This window comes from Equus caballus, chromosome 20, assembly GCF_041296265.1.
Source record: "Equus caballus isolate H_3958 breed thoroughbred chromosome 20, TB-T2T, whole genome shotgun sequence".
In the NCBI taxonomy this organism is placed as follows: domain Eukaryota; kingdom Metazoa; phylum Chordata; class Mammalia; order Perissodactyla; family Equidae; genus Equus; species Equus caballus.
The window spans coordinates 29,274,357-29,295,967 of NC_091703.1; the positions used below are offsets into that span (position 1 = coordinate 29,274,357).

The 21,611-nt window shown below is 42.3% G+C and overlaps 2 protein-coding genes and 1 pseudogene across 7 annotated transcripts; all 3 read left to right on the forward strand.

Moving 5' to 3' along the window:
• Positions 1-1,142: 1,142 nt before the first annotated feature.
• LOC102148436 (zinc finger and SCAN domain-containing protein 23) lies at positions 1,143-11,469 on the forward strand. Of its 5 annotated transcripts, none has more exons than XM_070245039.1 (6): positions 1,143-1,279; positions 2,245-2,725; positions 2,994-3,123; positions 6,096-6,260; positions 8,012-8,098; positions 11,339-11,469. In XM_070245039.1, the coding sequence occupies exons 2-5, from the start codon at positions 2,324-2,326 to the stop codon at positions 8,062-8,064; spliced, it is 750 nt and encodes a 249-aa protein (XP_070101140.1). In that variant the 5' UTR covers positions 1,143-1,279; positions 2,245-2,323; the 3' UTR covers positions 8,065-8,098; positions 11,339-11,469. The 5 variants fall into 5 exon arrangements, with proteins under 5 accessions (XP_070101140.1, XP_070101142.1, XP_070101139.1 ...); XM_070245041.1 differs by having other exon boundaries at positions 6,096-6,183; XM_070245038.1 differs by lacking the exon at positions 11,339-11,469 and having other exon boundaries at positions 8,012-8,407.
• A 278-nt stretch (positions 11,470-11,747) lies between these two features.
• Positions 11,748-18,635, forward strand: LOC138915085 (zinc finger protein 24-like). 2 transcript variants are annotated; one of them, XM_070245055.1, is made up of 4 exons: positions 11,748-12,150; positions 12,672-13,133; positions 13,933-14,080; positions 16,881-18,635. In XM_070245055.1, the coding sequence occupies exons 2-3, from the start codon at positions 12,720-12,722 to the stop codon at positions 14,020-14,022; spliced, it is 504 nt and encodes a 167-aa protein (XP_070101156.1). In that variant the 5' UTR covers positions 11,748-12,150; positions 12,672-12,719; the 3' UTR covers positions 14,023-14,080; positions 16,881-18,635. The 2 variants fall into 2 exon arrangements, with proteins under 2 accessions (XP_070101156.1, XP_070101157.1); XM_070245056.1 differs by having other exon boundaries at positions 11,758-12,150; positions 12,672-13,127.
• Positions 17,411-18,635, forward strand: LOC106780907 (zinc finger protein 892-like; annotated as a pseudogene).
• Positions 18,636-21,611: the final 2,976 nt, after the last annotated feature.

Sequence of the window (21,611 nt, forward strand, 5' to 3'; positions counted from 1 at the left end):
CCCCAAAAATAGGGACTCGGGGATATTTACGGGATTGGGAGGCAAGGTGGTCTGAAACGTGGAGATAGGTGATTGGAGGTGAGGAGAGGTGAGGTAATTGATGAAGTGCCCAAGCATAGTCAGACGCCATGCCACTTCAGAGGACACAGGCTCCCAAAATGGCATGTAAGCATGATCTGTGGGTAGAGTTTTTAACTTCTTGAGGTCAAAAGGTTGCCTGTGGGACATTTGCATGGATCCACTTGATGAGTTGGCAGTCTCAACCAGCCTGGAGTGGATAAAGGGGTTGTGATTCCTGAGAAACAGCTCAAACACCCATTACCATGGTGACCCAGGTGCCAGAGATCTTATCTATAGGAACCCAGTGGGAGTCAGATAGCATAGTGCCTAAACAGCACAGTTAAAAATGGATGGGTTAAACAGCTAAAAGCTGTAATCAGTAATTGCAAAAAGGGAAAAAACCTTTAGTTCCTAGCTACCTAATCATCAATGGCTAACTCTTTACCTATTTCACTAGTATCAGAAATCAAAGAGGGCCATCACTATGGACTCCATAGACATTAAAAGGATAATAAAGGAATATTACAAACAACTCTATGCCCACAAATTTGATAATTTAGATGAATTGTACCAGTTTGTTGAAAGACACTGTGATTCTGATTCCAATTACAACGTGTGGGAGTTTTTTCCACTTTTTTTGGTAAGCCTAAAACTGCTCTTAAAAAATTAGGTCTACTAGTAAAAAAAAAAAAAAAAAAGCTACTACAGCAAAAGACATCATTAAGAGAGTGAAAAGGGAACACCCATCATATTCGGTGTTCATATAACAAAGAGCTCATATCTAGAATGTAAAAAGAGGTTCCACTCATCAACAATAAATACACTACACAAAGGGCTCAGAACTAATGCCTAGAGCACTGTGAGTCTTAGCAAGCTGGGGGGTGAATTCAACTTTACGGAGAGGCTCAGAGTTCCTCAAGGGAACGTAGACGCAGAGAGAGGAATAAAGAACCAAACGCCACAGCACGAGGTGCTCTGCCTGCCCTGGATGCACCCAGAGGGGAAAACAAAGCCAGGGCCGTAGTACCGAGGATCATAGAGAGGACCGAGCCTCCGGATTCCTAGGCGGACACAGGAAGTAACTCAGGGTCCAGGGGTCTTTGGCTCTGCGCGTCGTGGGCTCGTGCTTGACTCCAGGCCATGGTGGCTTCAGCTTTTCACTTTGTTATTACCACCAGAGGTCGTCTTCAGGGAACACCAGCCATCCCCAGAGCTCCGGGTGAGCGGTTCGGGCTTCTTCCCAGGCAGGCTGCGTAACGCGCCATCTCTGTTGTCTGTCCCGGCAGAGTTGGGGTGGGGAGGGAAGGGTCTCTGCGGCTTGGGTGTCCTATCCTCCCCCCAACACGTGCACGCAATGATTGATAACGAGCTGCAGTGATGATTTGGCCCTCTCTTCGTTTTGGATTTATCACTGTTATTTTGTCATAGTATAAAATAAACTAGACTCGGATTTTGCTTGACAATTCTAGTTCTTTCCTGTCACGACAGCACTACACAACAATGGGGGGGGGGCGGGAAATGTCTCAAATGACAGGTGCTTAATACTTTACTCCCTGAATGAACACAATGACCACTTTATGGATCTTTAGTGTATTACCCCCTGGATAAATAGTATGATTCCTTTAAAAGTCATAAAGGTTTCACTGGAGAATTCTATGACTGCTGATGTGTATGTTATCATAGTAAGTTTACTAAGGTGACAAGATCTGCCTTCCCTTACCTTGCTAAGGATCATGAAGCCTTCTTTTTCTCTACTGGAGTGCCCCAAAACCCATCCTGTCCTGCTGAAGGAGTTCTGTGAAGGGGTGCTAGGTTATGCATATACGTAAAAGAAAGCCTTGGAAAGTGGGCTATGGTGGCCCCCAGCCTCTGGCTCATGTGCTTTTCTCTTCTTTCTTCCTGTAATGCAGTTCTTAAAAACTCAAAAGTTTTTAAATCCTGAGGGTGTGGCCTTATTTTCCACAGCAACAGAAGTTCTAATGCTGCTATTTATGTAGCATTTTCTATATATTGGCAGCCAAGTCCACTTTCTCAATGATCCTTACTTGCTGTGGATGTTACCACATTGCTACTACACTACTTAGGAATATTATCACCATGGTGCTGAGTCTTCATTACCGGTAATACAGGTTCTTGACTGCTCTGGTTATTTTGCTGTTTCAGTAGTGGGTTCTCCTCCCACAGGAGTGCTCTGATCCTAAGATTCTTCAAGACTCCTGGGATATAAGACAAGTGAATCCTATCCCCAGCCAGTGAATGCAAGATGTCCACCAAGTTGAGAGAAGATGCAACCTTGACTCCTGTAGTCCACACTCCAGAGGAGGAGGCGGGTCTGAGTATAGTGAGAGTGGAGGAAGAGGAGGACCATGCTTGGGAACAGAAGACTGGACTTCCAGGGAATGTGGACCCTTATCAGGAACTTGTCCACCAGCGCTTCAGACACTTCTGTTACCAGGAGGCCCCTGGACCTCGAGAGGCTCTGAACCAGCTTCTGAAGTTCTGCCGAAAGTGGCTACAGCCTGAGATGCACACCAAGGAGCAGCTCCTGATCATCCTGCCCACGGAGCTCCAGGCCAGGGTGTGGGGATATCATCACCGGAGCGGAGATGATGTGGTGACTGTGCTGGAGAATCTGGAGACAGCACTTGGAGATAAAGGACAACAGGTGGGAAAAGGGTAATCCATTGTTCCTTTATGAGAGCACCAAGGGTCTGCCAGCAAAGAGAGTGTAAGCAAGAGGATTTTATGACCATTATTTGTTGAGCTGAAGTATTGTCTTTCTGTTTTTTCTTTGAAGCTACGCTGCTTATTTCTTTTGTGAGTTGATTTCTTCATTCTGCTTCCTGTGCCCATAGGAAATTTTCTTTTGACGTTTTAGCTCATGCCATATTTCTGATCCTTTCATAAACCCAGCTCTACTTGTGTGTCCTTAGGTACAAGCCAATGCACACTACAAACAAGAAGTGCTGTGGAAGGCAATAGGACCTGTAAGCCTTGCCGATCAGTCACTGACTGTCCAACTAAAGTGTGATCCTTGGAAGCATAGTCCTCTGCAAGAGAATGGTGGGCCTTAACACGTGAGTCCTTGTGGTCTTTCGGAAACAGAGTCTGCAGTGTCTGCTAGAAAGCAGTATTTCTGGCGAGAAAAGTGCTATCTGGGGATAGCAGACTAAATTTAACACCAAAAGGTTATTTACAAAGTGAGCATATCCAGAGTTGACTTAATTTTGAATTGGGATTTCTGATATTTTTTTAAATTCTGTTATGATAGTGGTTTAACAACTCTGACTGAAAAGTCACAGGGAGCTGTTTTAAAAATACAGGTGCCCAGATCTACCATGGATTTACTGCAATGGGCCCTGGTATTATATTTTTTTAACTAGTTATTAAAAGTGCTATTATTATGGGACAATAATGGTAGCTTACATTTAAAAATTCAAGTAGTATAGAAAGTTTTAAAATGAAAATAAAAGTGCCATTCCCGAGTTAACCACTGTTAACATACTCTAATATATATTTCTAGAACTTTTCTGTACATACTGAAGTCCCTCTTCCCTTTTTAGGGCAAATGGTATCATACTGTATTGACCATATTTTCTTGTTTTCTATATTCTTGATGCTCTGGCATTTGGAACCTTGATCCTGGAGAGACTGCGCTTCCCAGGGCTAGCTAACTCCTAGAGATAGCAGAGGGCTCCCCTGGGAGTACACCTTTCATATACAAACCAACCAGTCCAGAGCCCACTCCCCTAACCATCTCCTTTATCAAACTCTCACACACCATGCCAGTATTCCCCCTGCCCTCAATCACCCTAGGGCCAGGTACTGGACAGCTAGGGACCATCTCTATAGCCCAGAGCCTGACAGAATTATTCAAACTATCCAATCCTAAGCTTACTCAGCATACCTACCTTGTCTTGCTCTTCCCTGCCTGGGAAAACTCCAATAAAGGCTCTAGACTATGCTCTCCCCTCTTGCCCTTCTGCCTCCTGATGGGCCTTGTGCTTTCTCACATGGCCCTTCATGGCATGTCATGCCTCCTGTTCTTAGGTATCTGTGAATATAAAGAACTTCTTCTTGATAGTCATTTCCATGTCTGCCTGTCTTACTATATGTGATTAAAACAAATCCTTGGTACATTTTAGCACACATACTATACATACACTTTGCATTTTGCTTTTTTTACCTAATGATAATATTCAGGACATTATTCATTCATGCAACAAATATTTATTGAGCATCAACTATGTGTCCAGTAGTAATCTAAGCACTGGGAATACAGTGGTGAACAAGATAGTCAAAGTCTCTACCCTCATGCAACTTAAATTCTAGTTAAATCACTGGATACCACAGTCTTAGTTCCTTTGTTCAGTTGCAGTGGGTGTTTGTGGCCTACATACAAAAGGAAGAAATAATATTCTTCTTCTTTTTTTCTTTGAGGAAGATTAGCCCTGAGCTAACCACTTCCAACCCTCCTCTTTTTCCTGAGGAAGACTGGCCCTGAGCTAACATTCATGCCCATCTTCCTCTAGTTTATACATGGGATGCCTACCTCAGCATGGCTTGCCAAGTGGCGCCATGTCCACACCTGAGATCTGAACGGACAAACCCCGGGCTGCCGAGAATCGGAACATGTGAACTTAACCACTGCGCCACCGGGCCGGCCCCTAAATAATATTCTTATCAATAGAGTTACTTCATTCTTTTTGATAGGTGTTTAGTTTTCTGTTGTATCCGTATATTGTAATTAATTAACTAGTCTCCTACTGATGTACATTTAGGCTGTTTCCAGTATTTTTTTTATTATAAACAATGCTTCAGTGGGTGTCTTTATGTTAAAAATCTTTTATCACTTGTGTGAAAATATTGGGAGAAAAAAATTCCTGATAAATACAGTCAGAGGTTGACAGCCACTGGATTGAAGCAGGAGATTCATTACATGGGCAACAAAGCTACAGCGATTACCTCTGGGAAAGGAACAGGAGGATACAGGGTGATGGAGAAAGGTGAATTTGGACTTTTTTGCTTTTATACCTTTTGTACTGTTGAAATTCTTACCATGAGTATCTATATCTTTTTTAGTAAAAATAAAGAGGACAGGCTTTGGATTCAAATAGATGGGTTCCAGGCCAGGCTTTACCACCTACTAGCCATGTGATCACAGGCCAGTTATTTAATTTCTAACTTCCAGGTTCCATATCTGTTACCCAGCTCACAGTGTTGCTGTGAGCATCACCAAAATCTGGCTGATCACTTGGTGTTTTATCTCTCTATTTCTATTGTAACAAACCACCCCAAAACTTAGTGGCTGAAAGGAACAACCATGATATTATCTCTCACAGTTCTGTGGGTTGACTAGAATAAGCAGGGTGGTTCTGCTGCTGCACATGATATCAGTTTGAGCTGTAGCTATCTGGGGGCTTGCCTGGCCTATGATGCTCAAGATGCTTTACTCACATGTCTCATACCTTAGCAAGAGAGGGCTGGAAAACTAGGCTTAGTGAGACTCTGAGATGGATGGGCATCCAGTTCTCATTCTCTCACTCCCTCTATAATCTTTCTAGCAGGGTAACCAGACGTCTTACAGGATAACTCAGGGATCTTAAAAGCACAAAAGCACCTTTTAAAAGTCTTAGTCCTTGAACTGACACAGCATCACTTCCAACACATTCTGTTCGATAAAGCAAGTCATAGGCCAGCCTAGATACTCTGTGGGAGGGGAATGGACTACACAAGGGATGAATACTGGAAGATATGTTAATTGGGGACCCTTGAAGACTCCTGGGAAGTTTTCATTTCTTTCCTGCCATTCTGAGTTTTTAGATCTGGGCGGGGGCCCAAATCCTTTTATTTATTTATTTTTGTTCTCTATGACTCATAGGCAAAAACCATTAGGGTGATAGTTCTTAATTATTTAGCACAACCCCTGATATTAGTAAAGCATTCAGTAATGTTATTAATTATTATTACTAATCTGTCATCAAGACCTCATGTGGGACATGTGACATTTAAATAACTGCCATGCTCTCTCACAGCAGGTGAGACCAGGAACATGGCTGGTGAGTTGGCTCCAAAGCAGATTTCTGCAGAAAGGAATTCCTTGGATGTGTCCCAGTATACAAGGTGTGGAGAAACTTTTCAATATGAGAGTAAATCAGAACAGCAAAAGGTCAACCCTACAAGAGGAAAACAACACAAATGTAAGGAGTGTGGGAAGGGCTTTGCTCAGAGCTCAGGGCTTATCGGGCACTGGGCAATTCACACTGGGGAGAAACCTTATAAATGTAATCAGTGTGGAAAAGCTGTCAGTGATAAAGCAGCCCTTCTTTCACACCAAGAAATTCATAATAAAATAAACATTATCAGTATAATGAATGTGGGAAAGCCTTCAGTCAAAACACAGGCCTGGTTCTTCATCAGAGGATCCATACTGGTAAGAGGCCCTATGGGTGTAAAGAGTGTGGTAAATCCTTTAGTCAAAGTTCTCACCTTATTGGACATCTGAGAATCCACACTGGAGAGAAACCCTTCAAATGTAATCAGTGTGAGAGGGCCTTCAGTCAGAGGTCAGGACTCATGGAACATCAGAGAAGTCACACTAGAGAGAAACCCTATACATGTAAGGAATGAGGGAAAGCTTTCTGAGGGAGCACCAGGCTTACTCAGCACCTGAGGATCCACACTGGGGAGAAGCCCCATCAGTGTGAGGAATGTGGACGAGCCTTCATTCAGTGGTCAAGCCTTGTTCGTCATCAGATAATCCACAGAGGGCAGGAGTCTGTGTCTCTATTCTAATTGTAAGGCCGTTAATCATAAATCAGGCACTACTGAACTCTTTAGAAAGCTATGCTGAATACAGACCCTATCACTGTGTAGCAAATTCAAGAAATCAGGGATGTGGCATCTCCGTTCCCATTGTTATTCTAGGTTGTCAAACTAGGAGAGTGATCTCAAACATCAGATTGAAAGGAGCTGGGAACTGGAGCTTCCAGTCCATTGTCAGTGGAGCAAACTGCTCACGTATTGGCCTGACTCAGCTGTAGATGCTGCTATTTCTTCTCCTTTCTTTTGATCCTTCTCCTTTGTGGTCCTTCACACTTTTGCTTTTTGAAATGACTGTCGTCAAAAACCCTGAATATCCAGATGATACAGTTTCTCTCAGATTTTGAACAGAGGCCCACTGAGACTATTACTGTGCATACTACGCAAAGGAGAACTTATCAGAATGAGTGGGAAAAGTGATGCTATTTTAAAAATTATATGAGGGGTAAGCTGGTAAGTTAAGTTTAAAAATGACTGCTCAGTGACGCAGCTTGCTGTTTGTTCACCTCCCTTTCACCCTATTGGTGAGGGAGGGAGTCCTACCCTAGGATTCTGAGGATGGCCGAACACATGACACTCAACACCGGACACATGGGATTGACAACAGTTTATTAGTCACTTATACTCACAGCCAGGGGAGGAGGACAGCACACCACATAGGGCCACTCAGGAGCACAGTGAATAAATAGGGGTTTTGAGATTCAGGCTTTTTAGTAATGAGATGATGAGGTGATCCCTAGTTTCCTCAGGAGGATGTAATTGGTTTGTTTGAATAATTTCCTGGGCAGGCAAGGAGGTCAGACCTGTAAGGTTGAGGGCCAGGAGTGCAGCTAGTCCAGCTGATGGGGAGCTAGCCAGGTGAGGGTCGTTTCCCGCTGGGTGGGAGGCATATCTGACAAGAGCAGAGGAACTCATGGTTGAGCCTTTGGGTCCCTGTGAGGCTCAAAGATGTCAGGGCAGAACATGAAATTTTAGGCCTTACTGCTCACGCTGTCAACTTATGGAAGAAGCATAGTTTTTAGGAAAGTTATCACGTATATTGTTATCCTCAACGCTACTCTTTATTCATATGTCCTCTTTTTCTTTTGAAATCTCAGTGATAAACATCTCTCCTCCTGTTTACCTCTAGGGAAAAAAAACCCAGAAATACCTTTGACCATCCAGCGCTCCAGGTGGACTTGATCACATATTGATAGTGAGACTAAAGAGACATCAGGTACATCTGTAATGCTTCACCCTTCTGCCTTTCTCATGCTAAAAACCCCTAGATACTTCAAGCTCAGCTCCCTCACTGACCACAGTAGTCATCTGGATGCTTGTGTCCTCATTATGTTTTCGTTTATCTTTTCAGTCTTTGGACTAGACAGTCTAAGAAACTTTACTGTTGTCTTCTCTTTTGACTTTGAATAAAATATGCTTTTCACTATTAGGAGGACTTGAGAAATTAGAAAGTTTATAAAAGTTGGGTATTTCACTATATTCATATTTTTATGGGAATAGTACAAATAAATATCAACCATGAAAACTCTGGAGGTGCTAATTGTTCACCTCTACTGCCGTCAAAGCACTTATTTTGTTTTGCCTTGTTTCAAGGCTCAGGTAAGAAGTACTGGTGCGGTTGAAGTCTACAGGCCAGAGGGAACAGTCAAGAAACATCTATGACAAAAATAAGAGAAAAGTGGATAGAACATTAAATCTCCCTGAAGTTAGGTAGCTTGAAATTTAAAATATAGACTTTCACAGAATACTTGTACATTTGAAAACTTGTACATTTGAGGAATTTTCAACCAACTGGATGAACTCTCCCAAGAGGTGTGTTGATACGCTGAGCTTTTCTGAAAGTGGGAACTATGCCAGAGATGAAAACTGGCATCCTAAGGATCAGATACATTTGGCAGACTTTTGTGTAGCTCATTCATTGTTTTTAAGAATTGAATTAGTTGCCAACTTAAAAAATGTAGACACTTTATGTAAAAATCTGGATTTCCATATTATTTTGAAAAATTAAGATCTGGTGTCACTGGGCCAGACCTCTGTAGATGCGCTCTCCAGTTCATTCCAGTCTCCACCCTCCAGCTTCATTATCTATCTGCGCCCTAGAGACATTTGAATTTGCTTATCTCAAGAATGACTACTTTAGAAGAGCGTTTTATTTAATGGCAGAGAAAACTAAACAGAAACAAGGGGAAGTCATCCTTGACCTTTTTGATAGGTTGTTTGTAAAAAACATGTAAAAAAAGAGGAAATTTAAAAAATCGGATATTTCTTGATTTAGTTTAAAAATAGTAAAAACATATCGTAAATGTCAATAATTTGACCTTTGTGGGCTTTCCTAACCTTAGAGCTCTCTCCATAGTGACTTGGCTAGTACACATTTCTGAAGATATTATGTGTTTAAAGAATGGTTATGGCATTCATATGTCATGCATTTTAAAGGTATATACAAAATGTAAATAAAACATGGATTCAAACTTGATGAATTTATAATCTATTAAGAAAGACAGATGAACACAAATCAAGAAACAATTCTGCCTGGGAGAATTGGGAAAGTATATAAAGAAGGTGGGCATTTGTGGGACTTTAAGGATAAATAGGATTTTGGTATTGTATCAGTTATTGTATCATTTCTGGTGGAAATGTCCACTAGGATGTCCTGCTGGCACCTCAGACTCAGTCTCTAAAAGTTTTTATCCCTTTCCCTTCCACCACTACCAGCCCCCATAGAAACAGACCCACAGCCAACAGGAGGTCCAGGAAATTGGAGAGTGGGAAGAGAGTGAGGTCAAGGCAGGTCTTCCTCTAGCTGCCTCCCTCCAAGGTTGCTTTAGGTTGGCTGTATTCCTCTCCTAAGTCTGTCAAGTAGCCATATCTTATCTCTGGGTTCCAGGAACTGCTTCCTCCCCTCATAGCTTCCTACAGGTCTCAATGCTGGACAAGAGAATTTGGCTGACACACCTATGAATCCTCCTAAAACTAGCCTTGTGCTTCAGAATAATATCTGCTTTTCATTAGCTAAAGAGGAAAGGAAATGATAGTTTGGATTACTGGGCAGCAAATATTCATTTCCTTGCTTCCACTGTGGGAAGAGTATAGTTCCCGGTTGGTTGATGTGGGAGTGGGCATGGACCTTGCTTTGGCCAATGGAATGTTAGTGAAATAAGCAAAGGCCTTAAATGTGCTTAGATTTATATTGTGTCATCTTAGCTAAGCCAGAACTATATTCCCACGAATTCTTTTCCTTGCATAGCTCTTTATTAGTCTGGGTCACAAGAGACATTGGAGATTTGGAAGGCAGAAACGAAGCAGTTGCCGTATTCCTTTAGGCTCAGGAGGTCAGTGCAGGACATGAAGCATCGTTACAGCTTACACTGTCTATCTACTGCTTCATCTGCCGCATCTTCCAGCTTCAGTTTCTCTGATTCATGGGCCAGGCAGTTGTTTAATTCCATCAAGAGCCCCAAATTTTCCTGGCAGACACCCCCATTATCAAAGTTGGAGAACTGGATGTGATGAGAGACTGATATGTCTTCTAGCTTGCAGCTTGTCCTTGTTTCTCCCACTTCACATCCATCTTCCCCTCCTGACTGCCTACTCTGTTGACTTCAGACTCCAGGACCACACACATCAAAAGAGGCTCACAGACTGTTTAACCAACTCCCGGAGTAGTGTAAGGCCAAATCCCTGTAATAAACCCTTTACCATATTTATCGCCTAGTGGTTCTGCTTCTCTGATCAAACCTTGACTGATACACCTTGGATCTTGTGCTCCACCAAGAGAAGTTTGCCCTAAGTTGATGCTGTGGCTTTATCTTGGTGCTCAGAACACAAGCAGGGCAGAAAAGAGCCTACCTTGTAGCCCAGAGTCAAGCCCTGTCTACCTGAAGCCTTACCACAGACTACCCAGCCTATCCTGATCCATCCTAGATCAGCAGCAGATCTGTGAGCAAGAGAAAAAATACTTGGAAGCCCATGAAATTTACTGTGGTTTGTTACACAGCGTTATTGCGGCAATATCTAATACAAGAAATGCCTTTATCTCTGCCATTTGTTAATTAGCTGGTTAGCATTCTCCAGGCTAAATAATGGAATTTCATTAGGTGGGACCTAGAGAAAAGAGAGGTCTGAGAGGTTAAACAAACATATGAAAACACACTTCCAATTGTAAAAAGAAAAAAAAATTTTACAATAATTTACCAGAGAGTATACAAGATCCTTGCTTCTGACACTTAAAGCTTAGAATATAGTGGAAGCATTGGGCTCAATAAACAAAGGAAATAGAAACCTGAAGACCTAACCTTCTCTCGTTAAAGCCCTCTAAACTTATGGTGGAAAGGGTTAAAGAGGGGAGGGGAAAACAAGCCTTTCTTGCACTATTTGAAACATTACAAGCAAACAATCTGAGAGAAGTTACACTGACGACATCCCAAAGTCTAGCTATAGTGTTCCTTCCTTAAAGGGAGAGGGTTCCGGACGCAGGGCAGAGGAGACGACAGCGCCCAGGAAAAGGGCAGAGAAGAGACAAACAGGTTAGTGATGCTGACCGCGAACGGCCTGCCTCACGGGAGCCCCCCTTATGGAAAAGAGCAATCAGTTTTTGTCTTTATCATCAAGAATTCTTCCACTAGATTTTCAGTTAAGAGATCCTGCCGAGTTTGCAAGACGCGAGAGTCCGAGACCTTTTTGTTAACTGCAGAGATCCAGGAACCGACTTTAGCTTATCCATCAGCTGGGTTGCTGCTTCCATGGCCTTTCGTTCCAAACTGCTCGAATTTAAATCGCAGCGTAACTGCCGGCAGGGTTACCCGCAGGCGCCAGGCACGTGGGCGGAGGCGGGGCGCGGCCGCGCGCTCGGGGGCGTGGTCTCCGGGAGGCGCCGGATGCTGGGCGCGCGCCTGAGCGGCTGGTTCCTGCGGCCGCTGGTCTGCGCCCCCGTGGGTCTTTCTCGCCTAGGTCTCGGCTTCGACTTTCGCAGTCCGGGAGTCGGGGTCCTGCGAAGCTCCTGACGTGCTGAGCCGCGTCGGGGAGCCAGCACCGGCCCCGGGTCAGGCTGGGGGACGCTCGGCATCCTGAGTGGCACGGGTCTGCGTGCCTGGGGGCAGGCGTCTCTCTCGGATGCTTGGAAAGGGCCGGCTGCAAGGCCACCAGACGGGACCGTTTACCCGGGTTGGGAGCCCTCCTTCCGAAGCTCGGACGGAACCCGGGCCGCTGGCGCTGTGTGACTCTGAATGGGATTTCTCTCTCAGTTTTGCCAAATTAACATGAAAACAGGTGAATGCTCTACGGACTGTGATTCGTGACTTTTTTATCTCCCCCAAATTGGGTCGTATGTATTCAAGTATGGGAAAACTCTGTGCCAACAGATAAGTCTTGAAAGCTTTGCTTTAGGCTAGGTACCACATACCCGTACTTAATGTCGGATTTGGCGGAGTCTTCCATTAAACCCAAGTCAGGGAAGCTTAAACCCTTCCATTAAGCTCGTGTTCCCCCTCCCCAACTCCATAAGGTATTTTTACTTACCACCATCTAACATACTAGATACTTTTTATATTTATTGTGTTTATTGATTACCCCATCTGGAATGGACGCTCCATGATGGCAGGGATCTTTGCTTTGTTGACTAATGTATTTCAAACACTTAGAACAGTTTCTACAAGGTAGGTCTCTAGTAAGTATCCGTGGATTAAATGAATGAATAAAATTGGTTACACTAGTTACAGGTCTTCTTTCTTGTGTGGGTTCTGCACGGTATTTCCCATTTATCCTCTTATCCCTTAATTCTTATTCCCCAGGGTGCCCTCAGAAGCCTCCAGTTGAAACTCTAGCAGAAGCCAGGTCGGATGGCTGTAGACACAAGAAAGCCTGCCAGCCTGCTGTTCAAAGCCCCATGGGGTCAGCAGGGGCCTGTGATGGGGAAGGTGAAGTTGGAGGATGACCACCCCAGGAATCAGGGTCTCAGCTTTCCAGAGAACCAGCTCCCTGGCTGGGAGATCTTCAGGAAGCAGTTCAGACAGTTCTGCTACCAGGATTCCCCTGGATCCCGTCTGGCCCTGAGCAGGCTCCGGGACCTCTGCCATCAATGGCTTAGGCCAGAGACACAGACCAAGGAGCAGATCCTGGAGTTGCTGGTGCTGGAGCAGTTCCTGTCCATCTTGCCTGAGGAGCTCCAGGCCTGGGTGCAGGAGCATCATCCAGAGAGTGGGGAGGAGGCAGTGACCATGCTGGAGGATCTGGAAAGAAAGAGAAATGTACATGTAGGAGAGTAGTCTGATATGGTTGTGGGAAAGCTGAAAGTAAAGCTTTCTGAAGTGTGGAGGCTCAGAGAACAATGGGAAAGCCCAGCATTCAGCAGGGATCAGAGCTTCTTGCTAAGCTAGCGCTCTAAGGAGGGGAGGGGTGGGAACCAGTAGATTCAGGGATGGTGAGTAAAGATACTGAAGGCAGGGGCCAGGCCCGTGGCCACTTGGTTAAGTTCTCACTCTCCACTCTGGTGGCCCAGAGTTCCACTGTTTCGGATCTTGGGCACGGACCTATGCACCGCTCATCAGGCCATGCTGAGGTGGCATCCCACATGGCAGGTCTGGAAGAACCTACAACTGTAATATACAACTATGTATATAGCGGGGCTTTGGGGAGAAGAAGAAGAAAAAAAGGATTGGCAACAGATGTTAGCTCAGGTGCCAATCTTTAAAAAAAAAAAGTTACTGAAGGCATTCCATGAGCATTGTGCTCCTTGTTTTACAGGTCACTCAACATTTACAGCAACTAAGAAGTAGGTCATTATCACACATGGAAACTAAGTTCAGACAGGTTGTGTAACTTGGTCAAGGAAACATGGCTAGTAAGTGAAGTGACAGAAACAAGATCTGATCAAACTTTGTTTTGCTTACCTTTCTGGCTGCTTCTAAGTGCCCCAGCAAGTAAATGAGGCTCTGGTTTCTCTCTACTTCTTCCTAGTCTTGGGGGATATTTCTTGTGGACTTCTCCCTGAGGTTTAGTCCCTGTTAAATTCATGATATCCTTACAGGCTTATTGAGTTCTGCTTGTCTCCAGGTTTCAGCTTGTGCTCTGGAACAGAAAATCCTTTTGCAAACAATGACCCTTCAGACACTAGATGAAGAATCTTCATACACCTGGGTTTAACTCCGAGCGATCCAGCTCAAGAGCAAAGGACCTGAGCCCCAACCATCAGAGGAAAGAGGTGAGGCAAGAATTTCTCTAGGGAATTTGGACTGAAATGAACTTTGAGTTGGTTTTTTTGTGGAGTTTGACATGTTAATTTCTTGTGATGAGGGTTATTAAAGGTCATGACAAAGGTAACATTCTAGCTAATAATGATTAAAAGGTGATAAGTCATCTCAGCATAGCGTCAGTAGTATGGTCAGTTTTAAATATCCATAGCTGAATTTTCTGCATATAGTTTAGTAGCAAATATTATTTTCAAGTGTTTTTTTTTCTCCCCAATTCCTCCAGTACATAGTTACATATTTTAGTTGTGGGTCCTTGTAGTTGTGGCAGTGGGACGCCGCCTCAGGATGGCCTAATGAGTGGTGCCATGTCCGCACGCAGGATCCGAACCAGGGAAACCCTGGGCCGCCGAAGCTGAGCACGTGAACTTAACCACTCGGACACAGGGCTGGCCCCTATTCTTAAGTATTTTGATGCATACATTCTTCAGTAGACCCTGTAGAATATTAATACTGTAAAATTGTATTGATTTTTTTTTAAAGTTACCTTTTATTATTACCAAAGAATTATATATGCATTGTAGGAAGTTAGAAGATACAGTCACAAAATAAGAAGATAAAGCATGATATTCTATCACCCAGAGATTACGACTGATGACTTTTTATTTTATTTATGTATATCTTTTTTATGTGCATATGTATTTATATACGTATATGTACGTGTATACACACCTTTTACCAAAAAGAGTTCATGCTCTATATGCTGTTTTATAACCTGTTTTGTTCTGTTGATAATCTTTCCTATTCCCCATCGATACATTTTAATGTTATCTAAACTCAATCCAAATTCAAATTGACCCATTTTTCCCAATATGTCTTTAAAGCTGATTTGTCCAAACCAGGATAGACTCTAGGCCCACATTCTACGTCTGGTTGTTATGCCTCTTAATTCTTTTTTACTTTAGAACAGTCCTCCTCACCCATTTTTCCCCATAGCCCAGACGTTTTGACCAGCCCAGGCCAGTTTCCCATCCTCTGGAGTTTTCTGGTTGCTTCCTCATTGTATCATTTACTTTGCTGCCCATATACCCTGTATTTCCTATAAACTGGAATTTAGATCTAAAGGCTTGAAGGATTCAAGTTAAACATTTTTGGCTAGAATTAATATTAGGTAATAGGAGACGTTAATACTGGCTGACCCACTATGAAATCACCGGCTTAGAATGGTAACAGTGGGATCCCTCAATTGAACGGCTGTTTTTTCTCCTTGTAACTAACTATATGGTATCACTTTGGTACTTTGTGAATGGCCAGTTTCCTATCAATAAAATACAAAATATTTGATATTCCTTATATGGGTCAACCATTTTATTAAGGGCTGCAGAATGATTTTATAATTGTCATTCCTTGTATGTTATTAACTGGTATTCTTTATCATGAAGCTTTCCCTCATCAGATATGTCTATTTGGTCACTTCCTACTAGGCAGTCATGAGTGATGCTCACTTTTTCCCCTTTATTTAGCAATTTTCAAATTCAAAGAGTGATTTAATAGGCACCTCAAATGGCGTCATGAGATTTTAGGACTTTGTGTAGTATCATTAACTTTTTAGGAATTTTCGTTGAATCGATGTGTCTCAAACCACCACCGTTATTACTCTTTTGAATGCTCAGATTGGCACATCTTTGGCTTGTGTGGATGTCTTCAGTGTTACTCATATCTCTTGATTGCCATGACCCTTTTAATTTTGAATGTTTTCTCTTTTTTAAAAATTAATTATTTTTAGCGAGGTATAATCAACATAACATTATATTTGTTTTAGGCAATGCTTTCTTTTTGAACAAAATAAATTGTTCTGGGCTCCCCTTGTACCTTCCTTATACCCCAGATCTGGTATCAAGCATTTCTGAACCTTGGTTCCTTTTAATGAAGAATAAAGTCTGGGTGCTAGGGGTGTTTTTTATCACTAGGGTAACACTGCTTCTAGGACATTTCATTGGCAGAGCTAGATGTACATTTTTTTCCTAAAAAACATGAGTTCATATTGAAGCTTTTCAATGTGTGGTTTGTTTTCCCTCATCTTCTCTTTTTAATTGTAGTAGTTTATACAGTTAAGAAGCTTTGTATTTTTGTACTAGTGGTATATGCTTTATCAATTGCTGCTTAACAAATTATCACAAAATTAGTGGCTTAAAACCACACACATTTATTATCTCATAGTTTCTGTGGATCAGGAGTCTGGGTTGGCTTAGCGGAGCCCTCTACTTCAGGGTCTCTCACAAGGTTGCAATCAAAGCTCCAGGGCTGGGGTCTCATCTGAGTTGTAACTGGGGAAGGATTCACTTCCAGGCTCATATGGATGTTAGCAGGACTCAGTTCTTTACAAGGTGTTAGACAGAGGGCCTCAGTTCTTTGCTGGATGCTAGCCAGAGGCCACCTTTGGTTCCTTGCCACATAGGCTTCATTCTGTGGCTTTCTTCATCACAGTCAGCAAGCCAGCAAGGAAGGTGTCCGTAGAGAGTCCATTAGTGAGATGGAACTTAGAATATTATGTAATCGCAGAAGTGACATCCTGTCAACTTTAGTACTCTATTGATAACTCGCCATGCTTTATTCTTTCTCAGTTCCACACCTCTGTTACTACCATTCCTTCTACCTTAACTGACGTTTCTCTGAACCCCTAACACTAAATAAAGAGAAGATATACTATCCTCTCTTAAAATTACCCTAAAATAAAAATTAGCCTTTCCAGCTGTCTTTTAAATTATTTTTGAGTTGTATTTTCCCCTCAAATTGTATGGTCTGTTCTTTCAGATGGTGGTGTGAGGACTGAGAACATGACATTAGACACAAAGCAGGAACTTTGTGAAGAAACAGAACCACGTAGGGAGGGGTCTGATGGACATCATGAAACTATGTCTCGGCCCACCAAATACAGAGGAGATGGTGGGCCTACTGGAAGTTTAGAAATGCAAGATGGGGATGCCACAGGTGAGAAAAGATAGAAATGTGATGAATGTAGGAAGACCTTCATGTCTGTCAGAGGCCTTCAGATGCATAGGAGGACCCACACTGGGGAGGAACTGTACTCACGCACAGAATGTGGAAAGGCCTTTATCAGACGTGCAGAACTTACCCAGCATCAGGGGCTTCACAGCAAGGAAAAGCCCTATCAATGTAAAGAGTGTAGCAAATGCTTCAGTCAGAAGGCAGGCGTCCAGGCGGCCCCATGTTTCGTTGGTTCGAATCCTGGGCGCAGACATGGCACTGTTCATCAAACCACGCTGAGGCAGCGTCCCACATGCCACAACTAGAAGGACCCACAATGAAGAATATACAACTATGTACTGGGGGGCTTTGGGGAGAAAAAGGAAAAAATAAAATCTTTTAAAAAAAAAAAGAAGGCAGGCCTCTTCCAACATCTGAAAATCCACACTGGAGAAAAGCCCCATCAATGTAGTAAATCTGGCCGATGTTTTAGTCGGAGGTCAGTTCTTACAAAGCATCAAAGTCTCCACACTGAAGGGAAACCTTTTGAATGTCTGGACTGTGGGAAAGCCTTCCACCACAACTCAGACCTCGTTGAACATCAGCGATTCCACAACAAAGAGAAACCTTATGAGTGCAATGAGTGTGGGAAGGCCTTTAGGCAGTGTTCACATCTTATTGAGCATCAGCGAATTCACAGTGAAGAAAAACCATATGAATGTAAAGTGTGTGGAAAAGCATTCACTCGGTATGCAGGACTTAACCAACACCAGAGAATCCACACTGGAGAGAAAACTTCTGAATGTCCTGTATGTGGACGAGCCTTTAGCCGGAGCTCAGAACTCATAATACATCACAGAATCCACTCGGGGAAAAGCCCTATGAATGTGCCGAGTGTGGAAAAACCTTTAGCGTGAGCTCAACCCTTATCATACATCAGAGAAGTCACACCGGGGAGAAGTCCTATAAATGTGACAAGTGCTGTGAAGCCTTCAGTCGAAGGACAGGTCTTAGTCACCATCTCAGAATCCACACAGGAGAAAAAGCTTTTCAGCGTTCTGAATGTGGACGAGCCTTCAGCTGGAAGTCAGATCTCAATAAGCATAAGAGAGACCACTCTGAGGAAAAACCCTATCACTCTGAAGAGTGTGGGAAGGCCTATAGGCAGAGAACCACACTGATCCAACATCAGAAAGGCCACATTGTGCTAAGCCCTGGCAGTAGAGCGGATGGGGTGGAACGTGCAGTGGAAGCTCAGCCCTGATTAAGCACCAGAGAATCTACTACAACTGGACACCTTGCCCAGGTGTTTGGTGATAACTTCAAGTAAAACCCAAGATTTTGTTTTTGCTGAGATAAAATGTTTCTTGAATTTCGTTATTTAAAGAACATCAGAGATGCCACATTGAAAAGTTTTTATAAAGGTCATAAATGCTGGAAAAGTTTCAAATTTAGAAAAATAAACATCAACAAGGAATTTGCCTGTAATTAGCTTTATTAAAGGCAATGAAGTGTCGGTTAATGCAATGAAAAAGTACACAAGGGCAGCTGTAAAAAAATATATTTTTCTACTGAATTCAAGTTTTGTGTTTTGTTTTTTGCAGAATGTTTTGATTTCTAACTAGCTTTAGCATGGCCTGATGTTGAAATTACTTCTCTGAGAACCAGTCGAGGACGGTGGAATATCTAAGAGCTTAGAATGTGTGAGGTGAGTTGTCTCTGTTTCCCTCCCTGCTTAACCAAGCCTCTGACCACAAGTGGGTGGCCTGCAGAAGCTTTCTGATCCCCACCCCATAATTAGCATATCCTGGTAAATAAAGGGTGGGTTATATTCTAAGTAATGTGGAGGGCATAGAGGTTTTGGCCTCCAGTAGCTCAGAATCTAGTGGGGCCATCATAGCTAAAGCGCAGGGCTTAGGTTTCTCATTGTGAACACAGCTCCTTGAGCTGACAAAGGAGAAGAACGAAAGGGAGGAGGGAAAACCAATCCTTTCATTCTAGCATTTTCACCTACAAATTATATTTACGCAACTGAAAGCTCTTTCAGCTTCAGCACTACCTGTGTCCTCAGTCAATGACGTGAGGGACATCTTTGCTAAAGCTGATAATAGTTTTCAAATACTAGAAGAATATTTCCTCACTTTTTTGTCCTATCCACGATGTAACAGCTATAGATGTGACACACTTTTAAGTTTAATCTTCGTTATTAACATTTTCTTCAGCACTTTCTTAAATCTAGACAGCCAGCGAAAGAATAGACCCTGCTCCTCCTTTCCTGTGACTGATGTTTGCATGATGTATCTTTTTCCATCCTTATACTTTCAATCTTATATCGTTAAATTTGAAGTTTCTTGTAGACAGCATATACTTGAGTGATGTTTTTTAGTTCACACTGCCAATCTTTGTCTTTTAACTGGTGCAGTTAGACAATTTCCATTTAAAGTAATTATTGGTATTTTAAGGCTTAAGTCTATCTTTTATTTGTTTGTTCTCTGTGTTTTGCTTCTCTGATTTCTTTTTCCTGCCTTCCTGTGGGTTACTTGTACATGTTTTTAGGGATCCATTTTGATTTGCATATAATGATTTTGAATGTATCTCTTTACTTAGTATCATTGTCCTTGCTTGATAAAAGCTGTTATTTTGAATTGGATTTCAACCCACCTACACTCTACACATTTCTCTCCAAGAAATACATCATTTTTTGTTAACCATGATTTGAGAATAATCCTGGACAGTAATACAAACATTATAAAACTATGTGGGAAGGTAAACTGGGTTTGATCCTTTACAAAGTCTGTCTTTGTTAGTTTTCTCTATGTTACCTGTTAGTCTTATGCCCCAGGGGAGTCACTGATGAGACCCAGCAGAGGGAGCCCTGCTACTTTAGCTAAGAATGGTCAAGAGCAGGAATCTTGATTTTATGTACTGATATATCTCAGCTCTTCAGTCAGTACCTGACATGTGTTAGTTGCTCTATAAATATTGCATGAAGGAGAGGAGATTCCTGGGCCTTGAGCAGCTCTGAATTATCAGTGGCTGAGGCCAGAGACACGCATCAAGGAGCTGATCCTGGAGCTGCTGGTGATTAAGTACTTCCTGACCATCCTGCCTAAGAACTATAGGTCTAACTTCAAAACATAACCCAGGGGAAATGATACCTTTGCTGTGGAGAAATCTGGTAGACAACACCCTAACCAGGTAATCAAACAACATAACTAGTTGTGGAACGAACATTGATATCGTATGGCTCCTGATAGGATTGCTTCACTGAGAAGGACACACCATCACTTCTGTGGTATTCCTGGCAAAAATACAGAACCTGAATCTAATCATGAGGAAACCTCAGACAAACCCAGATTTGGGGAGGGGGGCGGGGAGTAGTTCAATAGAACAACTGGCCTATGCTCCTCAAAAATAGCAACATTATGAAAAGCAAACAAAGAGTGAGGAATTATTTTAGATTAAAGGAGATCAAAGAAATACAACTAAATTCAATGTGTGAGCCTAGGTTGGATCCTAGATTGGAATAAGATTTATATAAAGGACATTATTGGGACAATTGGCATAATTTAAACATGGTCTATACATTCAATTAATAGTATTGCATCAGTGCTCAATTTCCTGAGTCAATAACTGTACCGTGGTCACCAAAAGGATGTCCTTGTGTTTGGAAGATATGTGCTGAAATATTTAGGGGTGAAGGATCATGGTACTGCAACACACTTTCAAGTGGTTTAGCGGTTTTGCAAATAATAGTAGCAGTAGTAAAATATATGTGGAGGAGAAAACAAAACTGGCAAGCATTAATAATAGGTGAATCTGGGTGAAAGGTATATGTGTTTATAATACTGTTCTTACAAATTTTTCTAAGTGAAGGTTGAAAATAAAAGCAATACCTCCAATGAAAACAAACCCAGAGAGTGGTTCACATTTAAGAAAGGTTTTTCTCTTCAGATTTCTTCTTTCCAAGAGAGGGCCAAGTGGGTGAAGTAGTCAAAAAGTACAAACTTCCAGTTGTAAAATAAATAAGTCATGAGGATGTAATGTACAGCATGGTGACTACAGTTAATACTGTATGGTATATTTGAGAGTTGCTAAGAGAGTAGATCTTAAATGTTCTCATCAAAAGAAAAAAATTTATAACTGTATGTGGTGATGGTACTAACTGGATTTATTGTGATCATTTTGCAGTATATACAAATACCATATCATGTTGTACACCTGAAGCTAATATAATATGTCAATATATCTCAATATATCTATATATCCCCCCATCTCACAACTGCCAATCTGTTCTCTGTATCTGAGTTCAGTTTGTTGTTGTTTTAGAGTCCACATTTAAGTGAGATCATACAGTATTTGTCTTTCTCTGGTTGACCTATTTCACAGCATAAGGCCCTCAAGGTCCATCAGTGTTGTTGCAAATGGCAAGATTTCCTTCTTTTTTATGGCAGAATGATATTTCATTGTGTGTGTGTATATATATATATATATATATATATACACACACACAAACACTAAATTTTCTTTATCCATTCAGCCATCAATGGACATTTA